The sequence below is a fragment of the Temnothorax americanus genome, unplaced genomic scaffold, assembly GCF_048541705.1.
Source record: "Temnothorax americanus isolate GAGA-0224 unplaced genomic scaffold, ASM4854170v1 Scaffold45, whole genome shotgun sequence".
Taxonomy (NCBI): domain Eukaryota; kingdom Metazoa; phylum Arthropoda; class Insecta; order Hymenoptera; family Formicidae; genus Temnothorax; species Temnothorax americanus.
In genome coordinates, this window is record NW_027509602.1 from 1384345 (window position 1) to 1402824 (window position 18480).

Genomic DNA, 18480 nt, shown 5'->3' on the forward strand with positions numbered 1-18480 from the left:
ATGCTGCGTAAAAGATATTTTGTACGTCTTTGCTCTTTAACATGCGACTGTCATTTAAGAAAAATACGTTGCTATCTCCCGATATAGTTTATTTGATTAACCTGCGACTATTGATTTGTTAATCGATTAAAGTATCTATAATCGATATTAATTATTGGGATTATATTAAAATTTGTTCGTACATTTTTTATACACGTTATTTATAACTTGTTTTAGAAATCGCTCGCGGTTTTCCATTTTATTCTGATAACCGAGAGATTTATGTAGGTCAATAGTAAAGTGGCGTACACTGTTATGTCACTCACGTCCGATGCGTGCAATTGCGATATTCTATAGACGTTGTCGGGTTAGACTACAATTTTGATAAATCAGCGCGTTTATCATTCCCGCCGCCGCGCGCCGTGAGTACCACGTTCTTCCCTCGGTTATTGGCCCGCGTCGCGATAAGCGACGAAGTAGGCACTCCGCCCACGTCTCGTCATACGTCATCCGCTCTTTGCTAAATCGTAATTAATCTCCGCTATGTGACGGGAGCTTCGATCGTGACTCGTGGAAAACTTGCTTGAAGCTGAGGGCGTGAGGAAGTAAAGGAAGAGGGAAAGACAGGAAGAATAAAGCACGCGATAAAAGGGACGAAAGATAATAATAGTAAAAAGTCTAACAAAATATTTTAGAATAAAAATATCTTAGGTATATACCTCTCACACGGAGCATTCATAAAAATTTAGATCCGAGGCTTAATTAATAAAAAGATGCGTTTATACGACAGATAGACAGCAAAAATAAAAGGACTTTGAAAGGGACATAATAAGCTATCAGGATAATGAGGATTACTTGGGGAGGTGAGGAAGGGAGGGAAGGGATTGCAGAGGGGGAATATACGAAGGTTATAGGATTTTCTAAAGCGAAATGCGGATCTAGACGCGGCACGTCGATCTTCGAAGAGGCGTTAAAGATATTCAATTACCTGCCATCAGCGGGTCACGCCTTGCCGAGGCCGAGGCCGGTGCGGGCTAATGCCGTTGCCTGTTTTAACGGTGACTGCCGCGAGATTGTGGTCGCGAAGTTGCGACCGCGACATAGATGGATTCTTTACGGCGGTCAACCGCGGTCGAATTACCCGGTGAAAATTCAAATTGTAGGAAGACGTCACGTTATTGCGGACTGAGACGTATCTACGCGCCCGCATTACGGTCGCATGAATGTACTCCACTTCCGGGGGGGGGGGCTCACACGCAGCGCGCAGACGGGTGTACCATTTACTTCTTTATAATACTGCCGCATTATGCGATAATGGAGCACGGAGTCGAGAGTCTTAAGTACCCTCGTAGAACTTCATCCGAAGTGTTTTGTTTAACTTCCCGTCTACTCATCTCGCCTCCCACGCTTCCCTTCTTCCTGTTCCTTTTCATCCTTCCCGATAACTCTTTCATATATACATTCGCGGCCATGGAATCCGTTAAAATAAGGAAAGCAAGGGACACGGTGGGCGGCAAAGGGGGGGGGGGGGGGAATGCGGGGGGTATAAGACGGGATAATAACAGAGTAATGGTGGTTAAAGGAGCAAAAAGGGGAGATTCTCGTCCGAGAGCGCATGTATAACCGCGTACCTTCGCGCTTCGAGATATGATTTGTGACCTCCGTTCGGGTTCGGGGCCAATTAGAAAAGCGCGAAATCGTTATTTCGATCAGCACGAAGCGCAATTTACCGATTACCGCGAAGTGGTGTATACGCAAACTGGTATACGTGAAACACCACCACCGCTCTGGAACAAGCACTCTCCAATACCAATCAATTCCGTCGTTTCACGCGGAGCGCGTTCGTTATATCCGACCCGTGGAAAGGTGGACAATGGTAGTGTCGTTTCGTGTTTTTCACCGTTCGTTTAACCGCTTAACTTCCACATCGCTCATTTCGCCGTGAAAAATGCACATGCTATACGTGTACCGTGCCCGTGCCGTGCAGATTTACGGCTTGAGGAAAGATAGGTGTGTTTGCAGCTCGTGCATAAATTTGTGCTCCGCGGATCGTCAATCGAAATTCAAAGTTAGGAATTTGATGGAAAACAAGCGCAAGAAACGTAAAAATACCCTGTTACTTCAATTGTTTCACGCCGCCCCGGGTAATCGTAATGAAGAACTACAGGGTTCAATTTATTACAATGTATCTAAACGTGGCCACGCGATGATATATTCAGCATTACGCGCTGATATTCCAACTAACATTGCGGTAATACTTCCGACTCGAGAAAGCGTATTCATATACTTGTGCGAGGAGAGAACGATTTGTTGCGCGAACGCCCGACGACTTTCATTACAATGATAATCATAAATTATTACGGACCCCCTCGTATAGATTCGTTGTCGACAGGAACAGAGAACGCCTTGATAACGCGTCGTAACGCAAACTAACGTTTCATCCGCGCTCAGCGGCGGAAGATCTTTCCGCCGCATCTCGTATTCCTATATCATAAATACTCGAAACGTCTCTCGCGAGCCTTGGTCGTAAGGCGGCGGCGGAAAACGGTCAAAGAAAATTTCCACACGCGGGCTTGTCGCGATGTCGCCAAGCACGAGAGAAATGGTCGTGGCCGGCATCTGGCTGGCGATGCCGGAGTAGGGCGACGCTCCATCCTCGGCCATCGTGACCATCCCACGAAATGACGTACGTAAACTCCGTTGGGCCGCTGAGAGCGCACGGAGCCGCGGGGAACGGTTCGATTTCTGATATACGAGGTACATTTAGATACGATTCCGAGCTCAAGTGGCATCGGCAACGACGTCGCCCGTCGGCGCGCTGAATCTGATGTATAATCTCGACTCTCGAGAGCGGCTCCCTTCCCTTCCTTTTCCTCCCCCCGCGACCTCCTCTCTCTCTCTCTCTCCCCGGTTGCGCTCCAACAAAGGCAATGAGATTCCTTTTCTACGTGCGACTAGACTTTCAGCGATCTACAGCGGCGAACGTTGCTGCAAACGCGGTATGAAAACCTGTTCGGAAGGCGTAATCTCTGTCGCAGGTGGCACGATGAAATCGTAAATAAGGTGGAGCGCGAGCTACACCGACGACGGTTCTCCGCGTAGCTGTTAACGCGTTCAAATGCGCTAATCGTGTTCTGCTTTTACTGTGAAAACTCGTGGACAGGTGATGTACATATAAAAGCGACGACATTAAAAACTTACTTCGCCGAGTTAGCGTAATAACGCTTTTATCGCTTTGCAAATTAAATCAATGCAAATCGCGAGCAAATGATGATAGTGTCGTCTATATTAAGATTATTAAGATTCCAAATTAAAATTTCTATTCGTAATTGGACGTTTATCATGCGTTTCTCGAAAATTTATTGTCGATCGCATTATAATATTATCCCGTGAGTAAATGGAGCTAAAACCGGCTTTTAAATTAAGCATATATTCGCCAGCTGGCATTTACGATTCTGATATCCGATCTTCTGGCGAGCAGTCCCTCGGATGCTCGATCATTATACTTCCTATGAAGCGCGAGTTTTTAACCTTGACCCCCAACTCGATTTCCCCACCTTTCTATCCCATTCACCCCGGCAGTTAAACGCAAGTTTCTTACCTACTGCGAGTTAAATGTCTGGGTATCGTTTTTCACGTTTGTCTGATTTGCCTTATCTTCTAATTACTCTATCCTAAAGTATAACTATACTTGATTTTCACCTGTATTTGTATTCTAGATACTATAGGAAAACCTATTTTTTTGTAGCGTTTTTAAATAAATAAGCATACACCAGAATTTAGGCGACGAAGGAAGAGAAAAAGAGGATCGCGCGGGAAGGTATATAGCTAGATGTACAGAGCATGCCGCTAAACAGAACGGAGCTAATGTAGCGTGTATCGTTATCTGTATCTAGCCATTTTATTATTCAAGTAACTGTACCCAGATATTTTAACATTGTACCTTTGTAACAGGACTGACTTTGCGGTATGTCATGCGCTTTGCTTTGCGTAGGCGCACAATAGTTGGGACACTCTCGTGAGTCATTCTGCGCTCTGGAGCGTGTGCCTATGTATGTATAAATCTGTGTGCATATGTGTGTGCGCGCATAGAAATGCACATTTATTTACACGTTTGTCTCCAGGCGCATAATTGCGGATGGTTGTTATACGTACTTAACGCGCCGTGTAAAGCTACAGTTTTTCAACTAGCCGGCACGCCGGCGGACGGGCCTAATTGTCCCCGCTTCTGCGGACTACTCGCTTCGGTTTTCTGAAACACGGCGGGGCTGTATATACGCGATGCGACATGTGTCTGTCCGACGAGCGTTACAAAATCGCTTTACACTCTTTGTACACGCGACAACTTTGCGAGATATGATCTAACATATTTCTTCGTGTAATTACGAAGCCGTAAGTTGGAATTGTATAACTACTCTCCGCCTTTTTGTCCCCCGGCGCGCGTTTCGCGCCGCTGATGACACTCCCGTTTCTCTCATTCAGATGTGAGGAGCACAAAGTTGCATACCAAATTCGAGAGGTTTCAAGTCACAACAGGCCTGATATCTCTCAATACATCAATCTGGTTATCGATTTAAGAGCGTGTAGCTCTTTACGCACCTAAAAATTAAAATAAGTTTCACCAACCAGGTTCGTGTAAAACCTATGAAATTATGTCTGAAACCTCCAACAGTCTGTGTTCCACGAAATAAGGCATTTCCATTAATGTTGTAGCGAGGTATGATATAATATTTCGAGCTTTGCGAATGACAACTCGATTCCTACTCCGCGCGCACTTTTTCGCGTGCTCCTGATCTGATATCGCGTTCTCGTTGAATTTATCGTGGAACTAATATTACGGATAAGGGAACAATTTTTTAACATGTATACGAAGCCCGAATAGGACCGACCCCCCTCGTTGGATCGCCGCCAACATTTTCAATCGTCCTTTGCACTCGACAGAATCTCCATTCCCTCGCTCCCTCCGCCGCTGCTAGTGGACGGCGACGCATTTCCAAGAATTGAATGCGCTCGTACTTCTAACGTATCTCGGCGACGCGGTCAGCTTTCTCATCCACGTCGTGCCCACTTGTCTTCCTATACTTCTCTGCCGGCGCACTTTTGTTTTTCAATGCCACTCAGTGTCCGTCCGTGCTTGCGCGTTCGCGGTTGGTGCACGTCGCAAGAATTTTACTTTCAGAATTGTATCGACGTCCATTCCCGCACGGCAATACGACACACTCCGTCAGCCATACGGCCGTGCTTGTCTAGCGCAAAAATAAACCACGCAAACCCACGTGAGCTTTGCGTATTTTATTTACCTCAACATCGCGTCTCGTAATACAATAGCTCTCACCGCGCCTGTTTTTCCCCGCGAAAGATCGCTTTCTGGGAAACGTGCGCTTATTTCGCGACATTGGCGCGCGCCGCGATTTAAAGCTTTTGTTAGAAATCTAATTCCGCGGGGTAATTAATGCTGTCATCTTGCGGTAACACGGCCCGCGTCCGTATTCCCAGGCCGCATTCCACGTCGGCGAAACGGGAGATTTCATTGCCGCGCGAGAAATAAACGCTCGCTTTCTCTCATTCATCTCGACGTGAAAAAGCACGTTTCGGTCGCCTTCATTGCCATCGTCATAAATATGCAGGAGCGGTAAGGGCAGCGGTAAAAGCAGTCAAGCCCCTGGCTTGCCCCTCGTCACTTTTTAACGTCGTGTGTCGTGTAACGTCGTCAGGGCGAGGATGTATACGTTCTCATACGTAGCTGTACATCCCTGATGGTATGTTTCTAATTTGCGTGCATGCATCACTTATCGTAACTCGCTGCAAGAATTTAATACGCGAAACCGCACCTAGGAGTTCTGCGAACGGAGAAAGAGAGAGAGAGAGAGAGAGAGAGAGAGAGAGAGAGAGAGAGAGAGAGAGAAAGAGACATGTATATGTATATCTCTCTCTCGTATGCAAACGGCGGCGGGTGCAGTCTGCACGTTGCATCGTACCGCACGACATCAAACGAGCGCGTGGCACGAGCACGCGATTCCGACCCTACACTGCAGTCTGCACACGACCGAATTCAGCAGATGAGAAGGAACGAGCCAATAACGTAATTACTAAATTACTTTCGATGGTTCTCCGGAAACTATTCGCACTTCGCAGATTGCGCGGCTCGCGCGGCTGTAATTGAATATTCGGCGCCGGAATTACAGGATGACTGCGCTGAAGATGCGCGCTCAAGAAGATCACGGCGGCTATGCCATTTCGTTCCTCCGGCTCGCCGAGAATGCAAAGTGTCGAGTAATTGTCCCAAGTTCTTGTCATTAACGCTACCGCCACCGCCGCGCCGCACACGCGACGACGACGACGACGACCGACTGCGTCGTCTCCGATAATTTCGATACACTCTAAACGCGCTGTTTTACTAAATTTAATTAAGCACGACGATGATTATCGTTCTCGTAGGAGAGACGTCGCCGCCGTTCAGTTATATTCAAATAGTTGGGGCATAAATATAGTCGCGCTTACATCGTGAGAGAGTTTCATTGTTGGAAAATTCATTGCTTTGGATTCACACGATAAGCAACGCGGAACAGTTATAATATTAATTACAACAGTTATATAATTAAATTTATAAGAGACAGAAATACTGTGTCACCACAGGAATGCATTTGCGCATGTAATATACACATACATTTATTTTATCAACCGAAAATAAGCGGACTTTCTGTATCAAGAATCCTCGTTTCTCTTATTATCTTAATCACGAGTTTCTGTTTCTTAAATATTGCACTTGAATATACGCGATGTATTCATCTTTTTTTCAAATTCTTATTTCTTTTCTCTATTTTGATTACAAGTTAAACAATCTTAAAATAATATCGCTTATTGCGCTCCGGATGTGGCTTAGATTAAAAATCTGAGTTATCTTGCAGCAATTAAAGTTTAATTACGACCATTCGACAGATATATCTCAATATCGTAGGTACTCCACGTTATTATTACTATCGGCCGGTTCGAATGAGACAAGGGAATTAGCTAGTTAAGTATGACGAAGGCAATGACTACTGGTTTATTCCTTCATGACCGCCGATAACCTGTCAGGATGACTCTGCATGTTGGATTCGGAAGCGGCTGAAGATTTCTTCCGAGAATGACTACACGACTTTACGATTATCTTTGGAACACTCCGACTGCTAGGCAGGCTATTAACAACAGTACTTCTAAACTATTGACTGTTCTTCTCATTCTCTTCCTCCCTCCCTCTCCCACTCCCTCTCTCGCAATTATATCAATAAAATTAATTTTAATAAGTCCAAAAAAAAAACTATTTAAGAAAAATAAATTTATATATATATATATAAGTAACAGGATATTTATTAAATAGCGAAATAATGTAATATTTATCGCATTATTGCGTATTCATCTTATTATAATTTATACAAGATTTATTTTAAATTAGTACTCTAGTGTCTTTCTTATAATAACGCTATTTTCTCTATCCATTAAATTGATTTGCCTGAGATACGCGGTAATTTCTTCCGGATGGGTTTATACGTGCAAAAGCGGCTTATAATATTCGACGAAACCAATCTTCTCAAACATAGCTTCTTCGCCGGCGGCTTAAATAGAGCTCCTTTGCCGCGTGGTGGCCGCGAAACACTCGATGTTAACCTGCCACTTCGGTTGCGGGATGTCAAACGTGAAAGATACAGAGTTCGCGAGTTCGCGCGGTGCCGATCTGGCGATTGTGTCGCGGGCGTCCACGAGGGGTTGTCCCTTTTCCCGCCACCCCGTTATCTCGGTACTATTAGCGCTCGTCTCTATGCAAATTCAGCGACAAGTTGTACCGGTGCAGACCCATAAATTCCGAGCAAGCCGAGTGTGACCTCGCCTCTCCTATAACCCGATCGTTTGACGACACGTGGTTACGCCGAGCTACGGTAAACGTACGCGGAAAGCATTCGCGTGTCTTACTTACCTGGATAAGTACGCACGAGCGCGCGCGTGTACACATATATACACGTTAGACCGTATTCGAGGAGGAGGAGCGCGAAGTTTTAGCGCTTCAATTCCGGAGCGATCGAGCGCGCACTTTACGTGTCGGATGGCACCTTACGTGCCTGTACGGCGCGAGGGGTATTTAGTATGCCCGTCGTATATCGGGTCGACGGTACTTCCCACGGCTATTCGAAATCCAGTCTGTCGTATATAAGGTACTTCGGTATTCAGTATCTGTGCTGCCGCGACGGCCCCCGACATGCAACGTTCATCGTCCACTGCGCTGGATATATGCGATAAGAGGCACGAACCCCTCACCCGACATAAGTCACCATCGATTGTGCGCGCGCTCGTTAACAAATCGCGCGACGAGCAAATCATCCTTCTTCGAGCGTGTTCGAGCTTGAAAACGCCAGCCGCGTGACATAATTGCCCGAGAGAATGTCTAATAACAGAATCGGGAAATTATTTCTGAAAGGAGAACCGAGGGTGAAGCCCCTGCGCTTTCTCTATAACGATGTGGAACAATTTCGGACTTATTCATCGCTATATTGTCGTCTCACGGAATTTTATTTCGTAGAACATTTAACGTACCGATATGTTACCTCGCCTATTTGCTAATGCACATATTTGTGAAATATGCGTGCAAACGCGACATCATTATATGCAGATATGAAAAGAATAATGTGCGCGGAATGGATTTGAACATGGTAGCACCGCGAGTCACTTAACTTGTCATGCAAATCCGCGCGCGTTAGCCGCGGCGAGTATTCCGAGAGGATCGCGCAAGCGTTTCGGAAGAAGGAGTTAAATCAGCACACTCTTTCTGAATATTTATAAACTTCTCTACACGGCGAAGCTTGTTTGCCTTTACCTACGGAGGCAGCCCATTCGTTTCTCGAGCGTTGGCCCACCGTGACCGCGTGCTCAACAGCTCTATCTCCCGTAGCGAGAGACAACCGTGTATGAAATTGACTTGTGAATTATGCGTAATTTGTCATACTGTCCAACCGGCGGCGTCAGACTGCGACTTCGTGATGCGCGTTGATTCTCCGCGAATAAGTGCACGGTGTTGTTCTGTTCAACGTTTACCACGCATATATAATCCTTTCGTGTCTTACACATCGATCGGATTATCAATTTATTCCTATATTATTTAACGAGTTAAACAGCAACAATTAAACAGCAACGATAAAATCAACAATCGTCGGAGAATTGTCTTCGAGAAAGTTTGTGACTTTGGATAATATTCTCTATAAACATTACGTAGATCGACTTGGAAAGATCGAGTTTTGAATGTTCATTCAGAGATGAGCTACACGGCGAAGGCTAATCGGTCAATCATTTTTTACGCGGCTTCCATTCTATCGTAAAACTTATACTTATAGATAGATACGCGGCCAAATGCCGATACGTTGCGGCGGTTCAACATTGCCCGCTCCGAGTCAACTCATGTTTCAATGCGCGATGATGCGGCGATACCCGGGCATTATTACCAGTCTGGAAAGAACCTGGTCTCTCTCTATCGCGGTGCAGGTCAGCCCCCCCCCTCCCTCGCCTTATCCTCTTAAAGAATACAGCTGGGCGATCGCGTGCAATTCGCTCGATGACACACATGGAAATGTTAATATCGTTCATTAAGAAACGGTGCCCTGGCCACAATGTGAATGCCTTTCGCGTTTTATATGGAAATCGTTGTTATGCAAATACGCACACACACACACACACACACACACACACACACACACACAAAACAAACATCTATACATATGCATGTGCGACATTATGGACTCGTGGCCGTTAGAGCCCGGCGGTATGCGACAGGCAGGACCCGTTAGTCGACGACGGGTTCGATAGCGAGGAACTCGTGATGATGCGGCGGGTGACCATAATAAATACGAGAACAATCGCACCTCGGCAACTCGCTCGGCGTTCTATCGCCGTTGCCTCCAAGAAAGAAAAAGAGAGAGAGAGAGAGGGGGGGAAGAAGAGGAAAGGAGGGGGGAGAAAGAAGGATAGAAAGACACGTCAGCCGTGTCCGAATGTATTATTCGCGTGCTGATCTATAGTTCTAATTACGGCGGATCGTAATAAGCGCGGTGCAATTTCAGCGCGCGAATCGGTCCGCGCGCGTAAATCTCCGGAAATCGGCAGTTAAGAACTAGCCGGCACCGGGGGGCGCATTTTAAAGTCGGGAATACTAAAAGCTGGAGCCGCGCCAGAGCGAATCACTGGATACTTTATGAACGTGGATTCCCGCGAAGATTTACGTCTGACGCTTTGGCACGAGAAATAACAATCGTAAGTTGGACCTGAAGTCGACGCTCGCCGCCTTCTGCTTAACGAAATCCGATAAATCCGCGAATGTCGCCACACGGGCACGCGCGGAGCGATGAGGCAAACACGCGCGCGCGGAGCGTGGTGGTGGCGTCGCGTGGATGGGAGCGTTTATTTTGTCACGAACAATACGACACGAGTTTCGCACGTGTACTATTTAATAAACAATCTAGTCTCGCGCGTCAAACACCGTATTCGACACTGAGAGTTCTCGCGGCACGCGGATCTTCGCCGCGCCGCGCCGCGCCGCGCCGCGCCGCGACAAAGCCATATATATATCAAAATCCCGTATAATACCACCACTACCGCCAGTAAAGTTAAATCCCCTGGACACGAGGCGCGAACTTCGTATCGGTCTCCTAGACCACCGCGCGCGCCTTCCATCAAAACGTGCAAGAAACTTTTACTCGGGGACCGAGGCTGCTCCTCGGGGCCGTTTATCCGGTTATATCGTTATAAACTTCTCGCGATATCGTCACGATTTTCTCTTTCGCCCGTCGAAGAAGATAGATACGCGGGGACCGTTATACACACTTACCTACACGTATAGCGGCGCGGGCGCGGGCGCGGGCACGGGCGCTCGCATTCCCCGGTTAAACAAAAGCGGGAGGATAAAAATGAAAAATGACTCGCGCGGAAGTCGTGGTATTTCACCTAGGTGTATCTAAGCAACGGTTTTTAAGAAAAATATGTACGTGGATCCCCCCCCCCGCTTTTGTTCCTTTCGTCAAGACCACACACACACACACACACACACACACACACACACACACATACATATATAAATAATGTATATGTATATATATATATATACACATATATACACGCGCGGAAAAATACCGGCGACGAACGAAGAAAATAGAATCACGAGCGACGATTGAAGGGAAGCGCAGTCGTAAAGGATAGGAAATGGCTGCGTACACACGGCGCTGATGCACATACGCATATATAAATTTTGATGGACGTTCGTACATCCGACTACATTTATATATGGAACTCCTTCGAATTCACATAGCACAGAGTTCACGTTAATAAAATTCGAGCTGCATATTATTTCACGGCGTCGTTATAAATGCAAAGCGAATCGCGTTTTCATTTTCGCTTTGAGTAAAGAAAAAAAAGTTACATCGGAGGAAGAGGTTTATTTACAAAAATAAGAGTCTAAGTTTCCGGTTTTTATTGCATCGTTTTTTCAACTGGAACCAACGTAAATTCGCGCATAATTTCCGCACGAATGTTTAACGGCGTTGAAACAAATTAAGGCAGTCGGCATGCAGAAAAACTGCTTTACATTCCTCTCGAAAAGCTTCGGTCGCGAAGCTGCGGAAAGTATTTCGCGTATTGCGTTTACAGTTATTAGATGAATACAGATGAGCTGTAACTTCATGCAATATTAAATAATTCTATCGTTTGTGTGAGAGTAAGAATTTAAGCTTCACAAAAAAATTAAAAAAAAAAAAAAAATAAAAAAAGCACTCCCAGAAATGTAAAGAAGCTACATGCAAAAGTGTACAATTTCTGCGCATGCGGTACGTCAAAGAATTGTCAATATATCAGTTATCAATTCTTGTTCGATCGCTTGGGAGAAACCTTTACCTTCACCTTCAAAGCAGCTACGTTTATTCGCGGTGCATGCTCGATGGAACGCGAGCGCGCGGCGAGAATCATCGTTGCGAATCGACGGGAGCAAATTTTCCTTGTGGCGGTACCACCAGGCCGCGATTACGGTCGGGGGGCCTGCGTACGATCATGTAGAAAGAACGCATTAGGGCGAAGCGCGCGTATTAGCAGAGAATTCAACCTGCAGACCGGACGGCGCGGCGTTGCCGGTCGGCCGTCTAAACCGGACTATATCGTCCAGAACTAATTGCCTCGGCGGACGTTCGGTCGCTTGCGCTAATAGTGCCTCCTGTGCCAAATGGTTGTTCGCGAACGAAGCACCACCGAGGACGGAAAGAGAGGGCCCAACGCGTTAGAGAGACGCGAGGCTCGTGCAAACGACGATCCCATCGTCGACTAACGGGGCCCCGGCTTTAGAAGTTTCATGATCGTGACGCGGTATGTCGTCGCCCGATTGTCGCCGTCTTGTTGCCGGTATTGATCACGATCGCGTGTTATGCGCAGCCGCGGCCGACCGAGCATTTTACTCCGGCCATTCGTCTCGGTTTCGGCGGATAAGAATTCGGCAGAAAGATTCCGATTTCCACGGTCTTTTTGTTTTTAATGGACAAGTGGCGGGGCAGGAGGGAGGGTGGCGGCGGGGGAACGGACAAGATTCATTCGACGATGCGACGATCGTGCCGAAAGGAAACTCGTGTCGAGAGAGACTATCAAAGCGTGACCGGAGATCCTCTCCGCTCTTGGAACATCCACGACTGACCGATCGAATTAACTTCTTCACCGTTCTGTCCTCGCTTCGTAGAAGATCCTATCACGTTGACGGCGCAGCATATTCAGCGTCTCGCGCCGCCGTCGTCGTCGGCAAAAAAACCTCGCGATTAACGCTAAATCTTTCTTATTCCGGTAACGTGAGGGGGGGAAAAACGGATGACAACGAGCGTGCGGGTGCGAGATGAAAGCGGGTTAAAAGCGGTAAAAAGAGTACTTTGTAAGACGTCAAGCTGTCACACACAGGCATACTTGTGCGCCAGCACTCAAGGGGGTTTTCTCCGAGAAATTCGCCGTAAAACGGTCGTCGATGCGTGAGATGCCCGTGAGGAGACTTTACATGTATACGCGCCCTGTCTCGAATATACCTTTTACTTTCTCCGCTCCTAAGACGCACCTTAACGTCCCTTTACTCGTATCTACGCCGTACCGCTGGATTATCACGTGTGCGCTCGAGCGTTGATGGTTTTATGACGGTACGAGAGACGCGAGCGTAAAACGACGAAGCGATTGCGCGCTTCCTCCCGAGAGTTCCGGCGCGCCGTGCCTTTCGGCAATTATCCGGCATGACAATCGCGTAAGAGAAATATTGCGCAAGGATTACGTGAGATCGCGAGACATTGACTTTTTTTATTCTATTAGCCACCACAGATGTTCGCCAGCGCGAGTTACGGCGTCACTTCCGGCGTCACGGTTCGCAATTGGAAAATAGAGTTGTCTTTCGCACAACCGAAAATTTGTTCCGGTCGTATAGTTAGTTCTCTGTAAAAAAACTGGCGTGAGGTAAATCTCGGTTGGTCCATTAGATTGTCCGTTTTTGCCCTGTATAAAAAACTCTTTACAAGTAAAAAGTATTATAATCAATGTATGTCATAGTGGAAACATTTTGGAAACATTTAATTAATTTAGTGTTGTGATTCTAATTACATTATTTATTTTTATATAGGAAAAATGTCATAATATCACGATAAATGATCAGTCAGTAAATTGTTTTCAGATATACACAATGACATTCCTGCTTTTTAAGACGCCACTTAAAACGTTGGTCAGCAGCCTGCAACGCGATAGTAATTTATACACGTCCGTTTTAGTTTCCTCATCTCGGAAGCAAATTACCTGGTATGTGTTACCCCTGACAGATGCGCTCGAAAAATATCAACGGAACAATACCGCGCTTCTCTCCATAGGTATATAAGATCCCATTCTGCCGTTTAATTAATGCCCACAAGTCCAATGTCTGCGCGGACGTATAGTTTATATTAATTATACCTCGGAAGATTCAATTAGTGCGTTTCTCATTACACTTACTTATACTGGTATACATTATTCATGAGGAACCACTGCGATAGCACCCTCTGACAATGCACGTGATCCTTATAATTCATCGTCAGAACCGAATATATAAATGTATACACGTAACGCATATATTGGTCTTTTATAAAGTGCGCGAAATATACAAAAATAAAAATTCATTTGATGTGAAACGTACGTAGAGAAGGCAGAGAGGAGAAAAGGAGAAAGATATTTATAATAAATTTTAGTAAATTTGCTTTGTGTCAAAATATTAAATCATTTATAATTTTATATAAAACCAAAAACTACACAATAACTTTTATTTCTCTTAAGAGTTTAATATCTTCGATTGTAACTACTTAATGTGTGAAAATAAACTCCTGAAGTTGTAAATCTTTGAAACACACGTTACTTATTATATATATTATTATTATTATTATATATATATATATATATATATATATTTTAAGTCACTATTTGATACTAGAATAAAACATAACAATGACGAATTTGCTGCGATGCAGTTTTTACTTCAAGATTTTATCAGCGTTTCAAAGTTCTTCAAGAAAGATATATTCGCACACGTGCCGTAAAGGCATTCAACAGCGGCGGGAAAATAATGGGTCAAGAAATACTCGAGAAAGAGTGTACCTCAGGGCGACACCCAATAATGTGGCTCCGCTGGGTGCAGCCTCTCGTAGAAAAATCAACCGTACTGAAAGTGCGAAAGCTGTTTTGTACTCTGCAAAAATTTAAATAAGATTCGAACGAAAATCTCTATAGATGGAAATTCCAGAGGATCTGCCAAAGAGCTCGATCGACCATTCGTGTTACTCGCGATATGAAAGAATCGATATTACCTAATGAAATTGCACTACAGAATTTGTAACTTTATCAATTTCACGAAATTCTACATTGTAGAATTCAAGTTGTATTTAATTCAGTTATTTTTCATCACGCCACGCATTTGTGTTGTTCATTAGATATGTCGCATCTTAACATTTTAACAATAATGGCTGCATTCCGATATTCACTGTCAGCAACTTTCACAATCAGTACTGAAAATCTATAGTATACGCGATGTAAAATATAGATTTGCAGTACTGACAGTGAATATCGGAATGCAGCCAATAACATTTTAATGCACCTTTTTTCTAATACGCATATGCGTCTGCAATTAAATACCAATATGAAAATACTGATTCTCTTCGAGAGTGTTTGATATATTTCTGGAAAAATTGAAAACTGAAATATATTGCGAAAGATAATATTCGTGACAGATTGTTGCATACAGTAGGAACGATTATTGCCTATTGCACAGTTTTATGCAGAATTCCCGATATTTTTATACGATATTGATTCGACGTTGGAAATTTTTGTTCAAAATATACGTCAGAATTAAACTTGCAACTGCTATATACATATATAGATTATACATATAGTATAGCTTACGAAAAGATCCGATATTTGCATACATCGGCAAGAAAATGGAAGGCAATCTTATTATCGGCAGAAAATAATTTATATCAAGCTAAATAATAAAAATTATTTCACGATCTGCCGTACTTATTTACATTTTTGCTCGGGGTCTTAATAAACGAAAAATTTCATATCACATTCATAATTCATATTAATAATTCCGAGATATGCTTAATATTTTAATAGAGATTTCTAAATCCTTTGACACGAGTGCGGAATTTTATGTTTAATATTCGCGCACCATTTCCACAATCCGCAGAAATTATCAAGCGTACACTCTCTCTCGCGCGCGTTATAGAATCCTTAATCAACCTCGGCGAAATTATCTTATCCTTAATATCTTTTCATTATTAATGTATTAATTAATAGATTAGATAGGTGAAAAATTACCGCGTACGGTTTGCGGAGGAACGTGTGATAAGCACATCGACCCGATTCTCACCGACGTGAGTACCGGACGACACCGTCTATTATGTCTCGCGCGTTTTGTTTCGCTTATTTTCATCCGGTAGATCAAGGCAATTGGTACCGCGGGCATTGTACAGAAAATTATTGCACTTCGCCCAAAGCGATCCTTACATTACACAAAATGTTCGTACGAGACTGATGTGAAACGATCTTAACGTACGTCGGTTATCCTATGAAAACGCCGTAATTGCGCAAAACAACAACAGGACGGCGGGCGCGGAACCTCGAGGCTCGCTCATCCCGCATGTACATATGGAAATCTAATTTCAATGATAACGGATCAAGGAAAATTATCGCGTATTAATCTTGGTTCTCACTCGCCGCTCTAAATATTATTGTCATTTGATTTTTCTCGGCGGGAAAGGTAACGGTATCGCTCGGTTAAATGCGTCTATTAAAGCAATCCTATTAATTTTGAATGTACGGTACACAAAAAAAAAGAACTATCAAAACGCTGAGAAACTATTCCTTTATGCCACCGTGAAGTTGTAGAATGTTCTTAATTAACGTCCGCGTAAAATAAGGCAATCAAGTGGTCTGCGTTTCGCTCCGACTTTACTCTCGTAAAGAAAAAAAAAGACATATCCACCTTAGAGCAGTTATCTATCGGGATAGAGGTAGCCGCGGGAGTTCGTTGAGCATCAGCGCGCATACGTGGTCGATAGTTCGTACCACAGTCTTTAGGAAGATACGATAACGATTCAATCTTACCTGGATTGCTGTCGGCGTTAGAGCTGAATAGGACGCAAAGGCCCGTCTCGTAGTTGACCGCCTGGCAGGAGTCGTTTGCCTGACAGGTCTCGAGGCAGTCGGTGAGCATCAGCGTGCCCGGTATGGACTCGAGCATGTTCGTGGGCGCGGTGTACACGTAGCCGGTTACGAGCTCGAAGCCGACCATCTCGGGATCGCACTCGTCCGAACCCGCGGACGGCCCGGTGTAGTCCGGGCCGGAGAGCGCGGACGGTACGGACGCGGACGACGGCGACAGGTCGGCCGCGTGCGCCGGTTCCGCGGTGACCGCGTGGCCGTACCTCGAGATGGTTTGCAACAGCAGTAGTAACGTGACGAGATACTGACGATCGTACGGTCTCGTCATTGTCGTACCTCGATTGAACGCTCAGGATACAGTAACGTCGCGGTCGCGCGTAGTCTGCAACAAAAAGAGAATGCGACATGTTTAGCGTGACATTTTTCGGTAAACAGCTTCGATCGTATCCTATCGGGGAAAAGGCAGGTAAACTCATCCGCTCTGGGGAAGCAAATGTTATATAAGTTAAAGTTGTTGAATTTGAGGAAATAGAAAGATGAGAGCAGATTTATTTTCCACGGAAACTCGCTGCCTTTATTTTTAATTTCAGAAATACAGGTTGAAATTCAACAAGTCTCCCTACCCTTTCTCCAATTTTTCAGAATTATTCTACGAAATGTGAAATGTCGTGCAACCTTCATCATAGTAATTTCTTTTAATATTTATTTTCCGCGTTATAAATTACTAAGAAGGTTTTAGAAGAAAGGTTGAAAATGGGAGGAAGAAATTAAGGCATATGAAACATAATGGAGGTTTGCCGAGACTCTGTAGAATCTCATATTTAATGGCAATAGTAACGATACTGCTTTTTTTTTTAGAGCCAAGTGCGAAATAAAACGATCGCGTAGAATTAAACGTCTTAAGCGTTTTCCTGAACCGTTTTTCTTCGTTATGAGACTATTTTCTCTGTTGCTTAAGCGAACGCTGCAGCGCTCTGACGGGCTGAATAAAGCAGAATTAACGGAAGCAGGGATTAACGGGATGGAATGCATCGCCGTTGGTCAAGTGTCGCGCTGTTCTTGTAAGTGAACGAGAATGGGAATAGTAAATTGGAAAATCAGATTTGTCCATAATGCAAGGTGAAGCAAGAATGTAATGACGCTAATTTTGTAAATGGTAACTAACAGCAGTTAAAAAAAAAAAAAACAAGAGAATCTCTTACACCGAGAATTTATATATGTAGAAATTAATACAGCAGCTTAATAATTCTGCAAACTTACACTGTTAAATATTAAAGGATGAAATTTCAACCAATACCTTTGTGTTAGATAACATTTTTGTTATTTTTAACCACCATGTGTGTCGAAATTTATTATTTTGACACAAAGTATTATTTTAACTCCATTGGTTTAGTTAAATTAACGATATACTGAATAGGAGCAGTAACGACTTACAGGAATGGTTATAAAAATGACTTAAATTGAGTATAATTTGACACTACGAATTTACCAGTGTAATTGTGATACAGATCAACATTATTTTGTACATTGAGAACGCACAAATATGAAACACGACTACAAATTTTAAGTATTTTCTAGTTACAAGACAAGCATGGACGTGCAATTTATCCATTTAAACCGCGGTATTTGCATTCATTAACATACAACGCCATTTGTGACAAATTTTGCATAATGTTCGGACACGAATAAATTAAAATAACAATTAGAATTAAAAAAAAGAAACGTGGAACCCCGAGCAATAAAAATTGAGAATCGTTCATATTTCCGTTATATCGCTACATATATCGCGCAATA

The 18480-nt window shown here is 44.2% G+C and overlaps 1 protein-coding gene across 1 annotated transcript in view; it reads right to left on the reverse strand.

Annotated features, from left to right (window-relative positions):
* Positions 1-17065, reverse strand: part of Neo (ZP and PAN domain-containing protein neyo) — a 71733-nt gene extending 54668 nt beyond the window's left edge. The window contains exon 1 of the mRNA XM_077416787.1: positions 16630-17065. Within this exon, the coding sequence (XP_077272913.1) occupies positions 16630-17014 (385 nt within the window). The 5' untranslated portion in view covers positions 17015-17065. The remainder of the gene's footprint in view (positions 1-16629) is intronic.
* Between the last annotated feature and the right edge of the window lie 1415 nt (positions 17066-18480).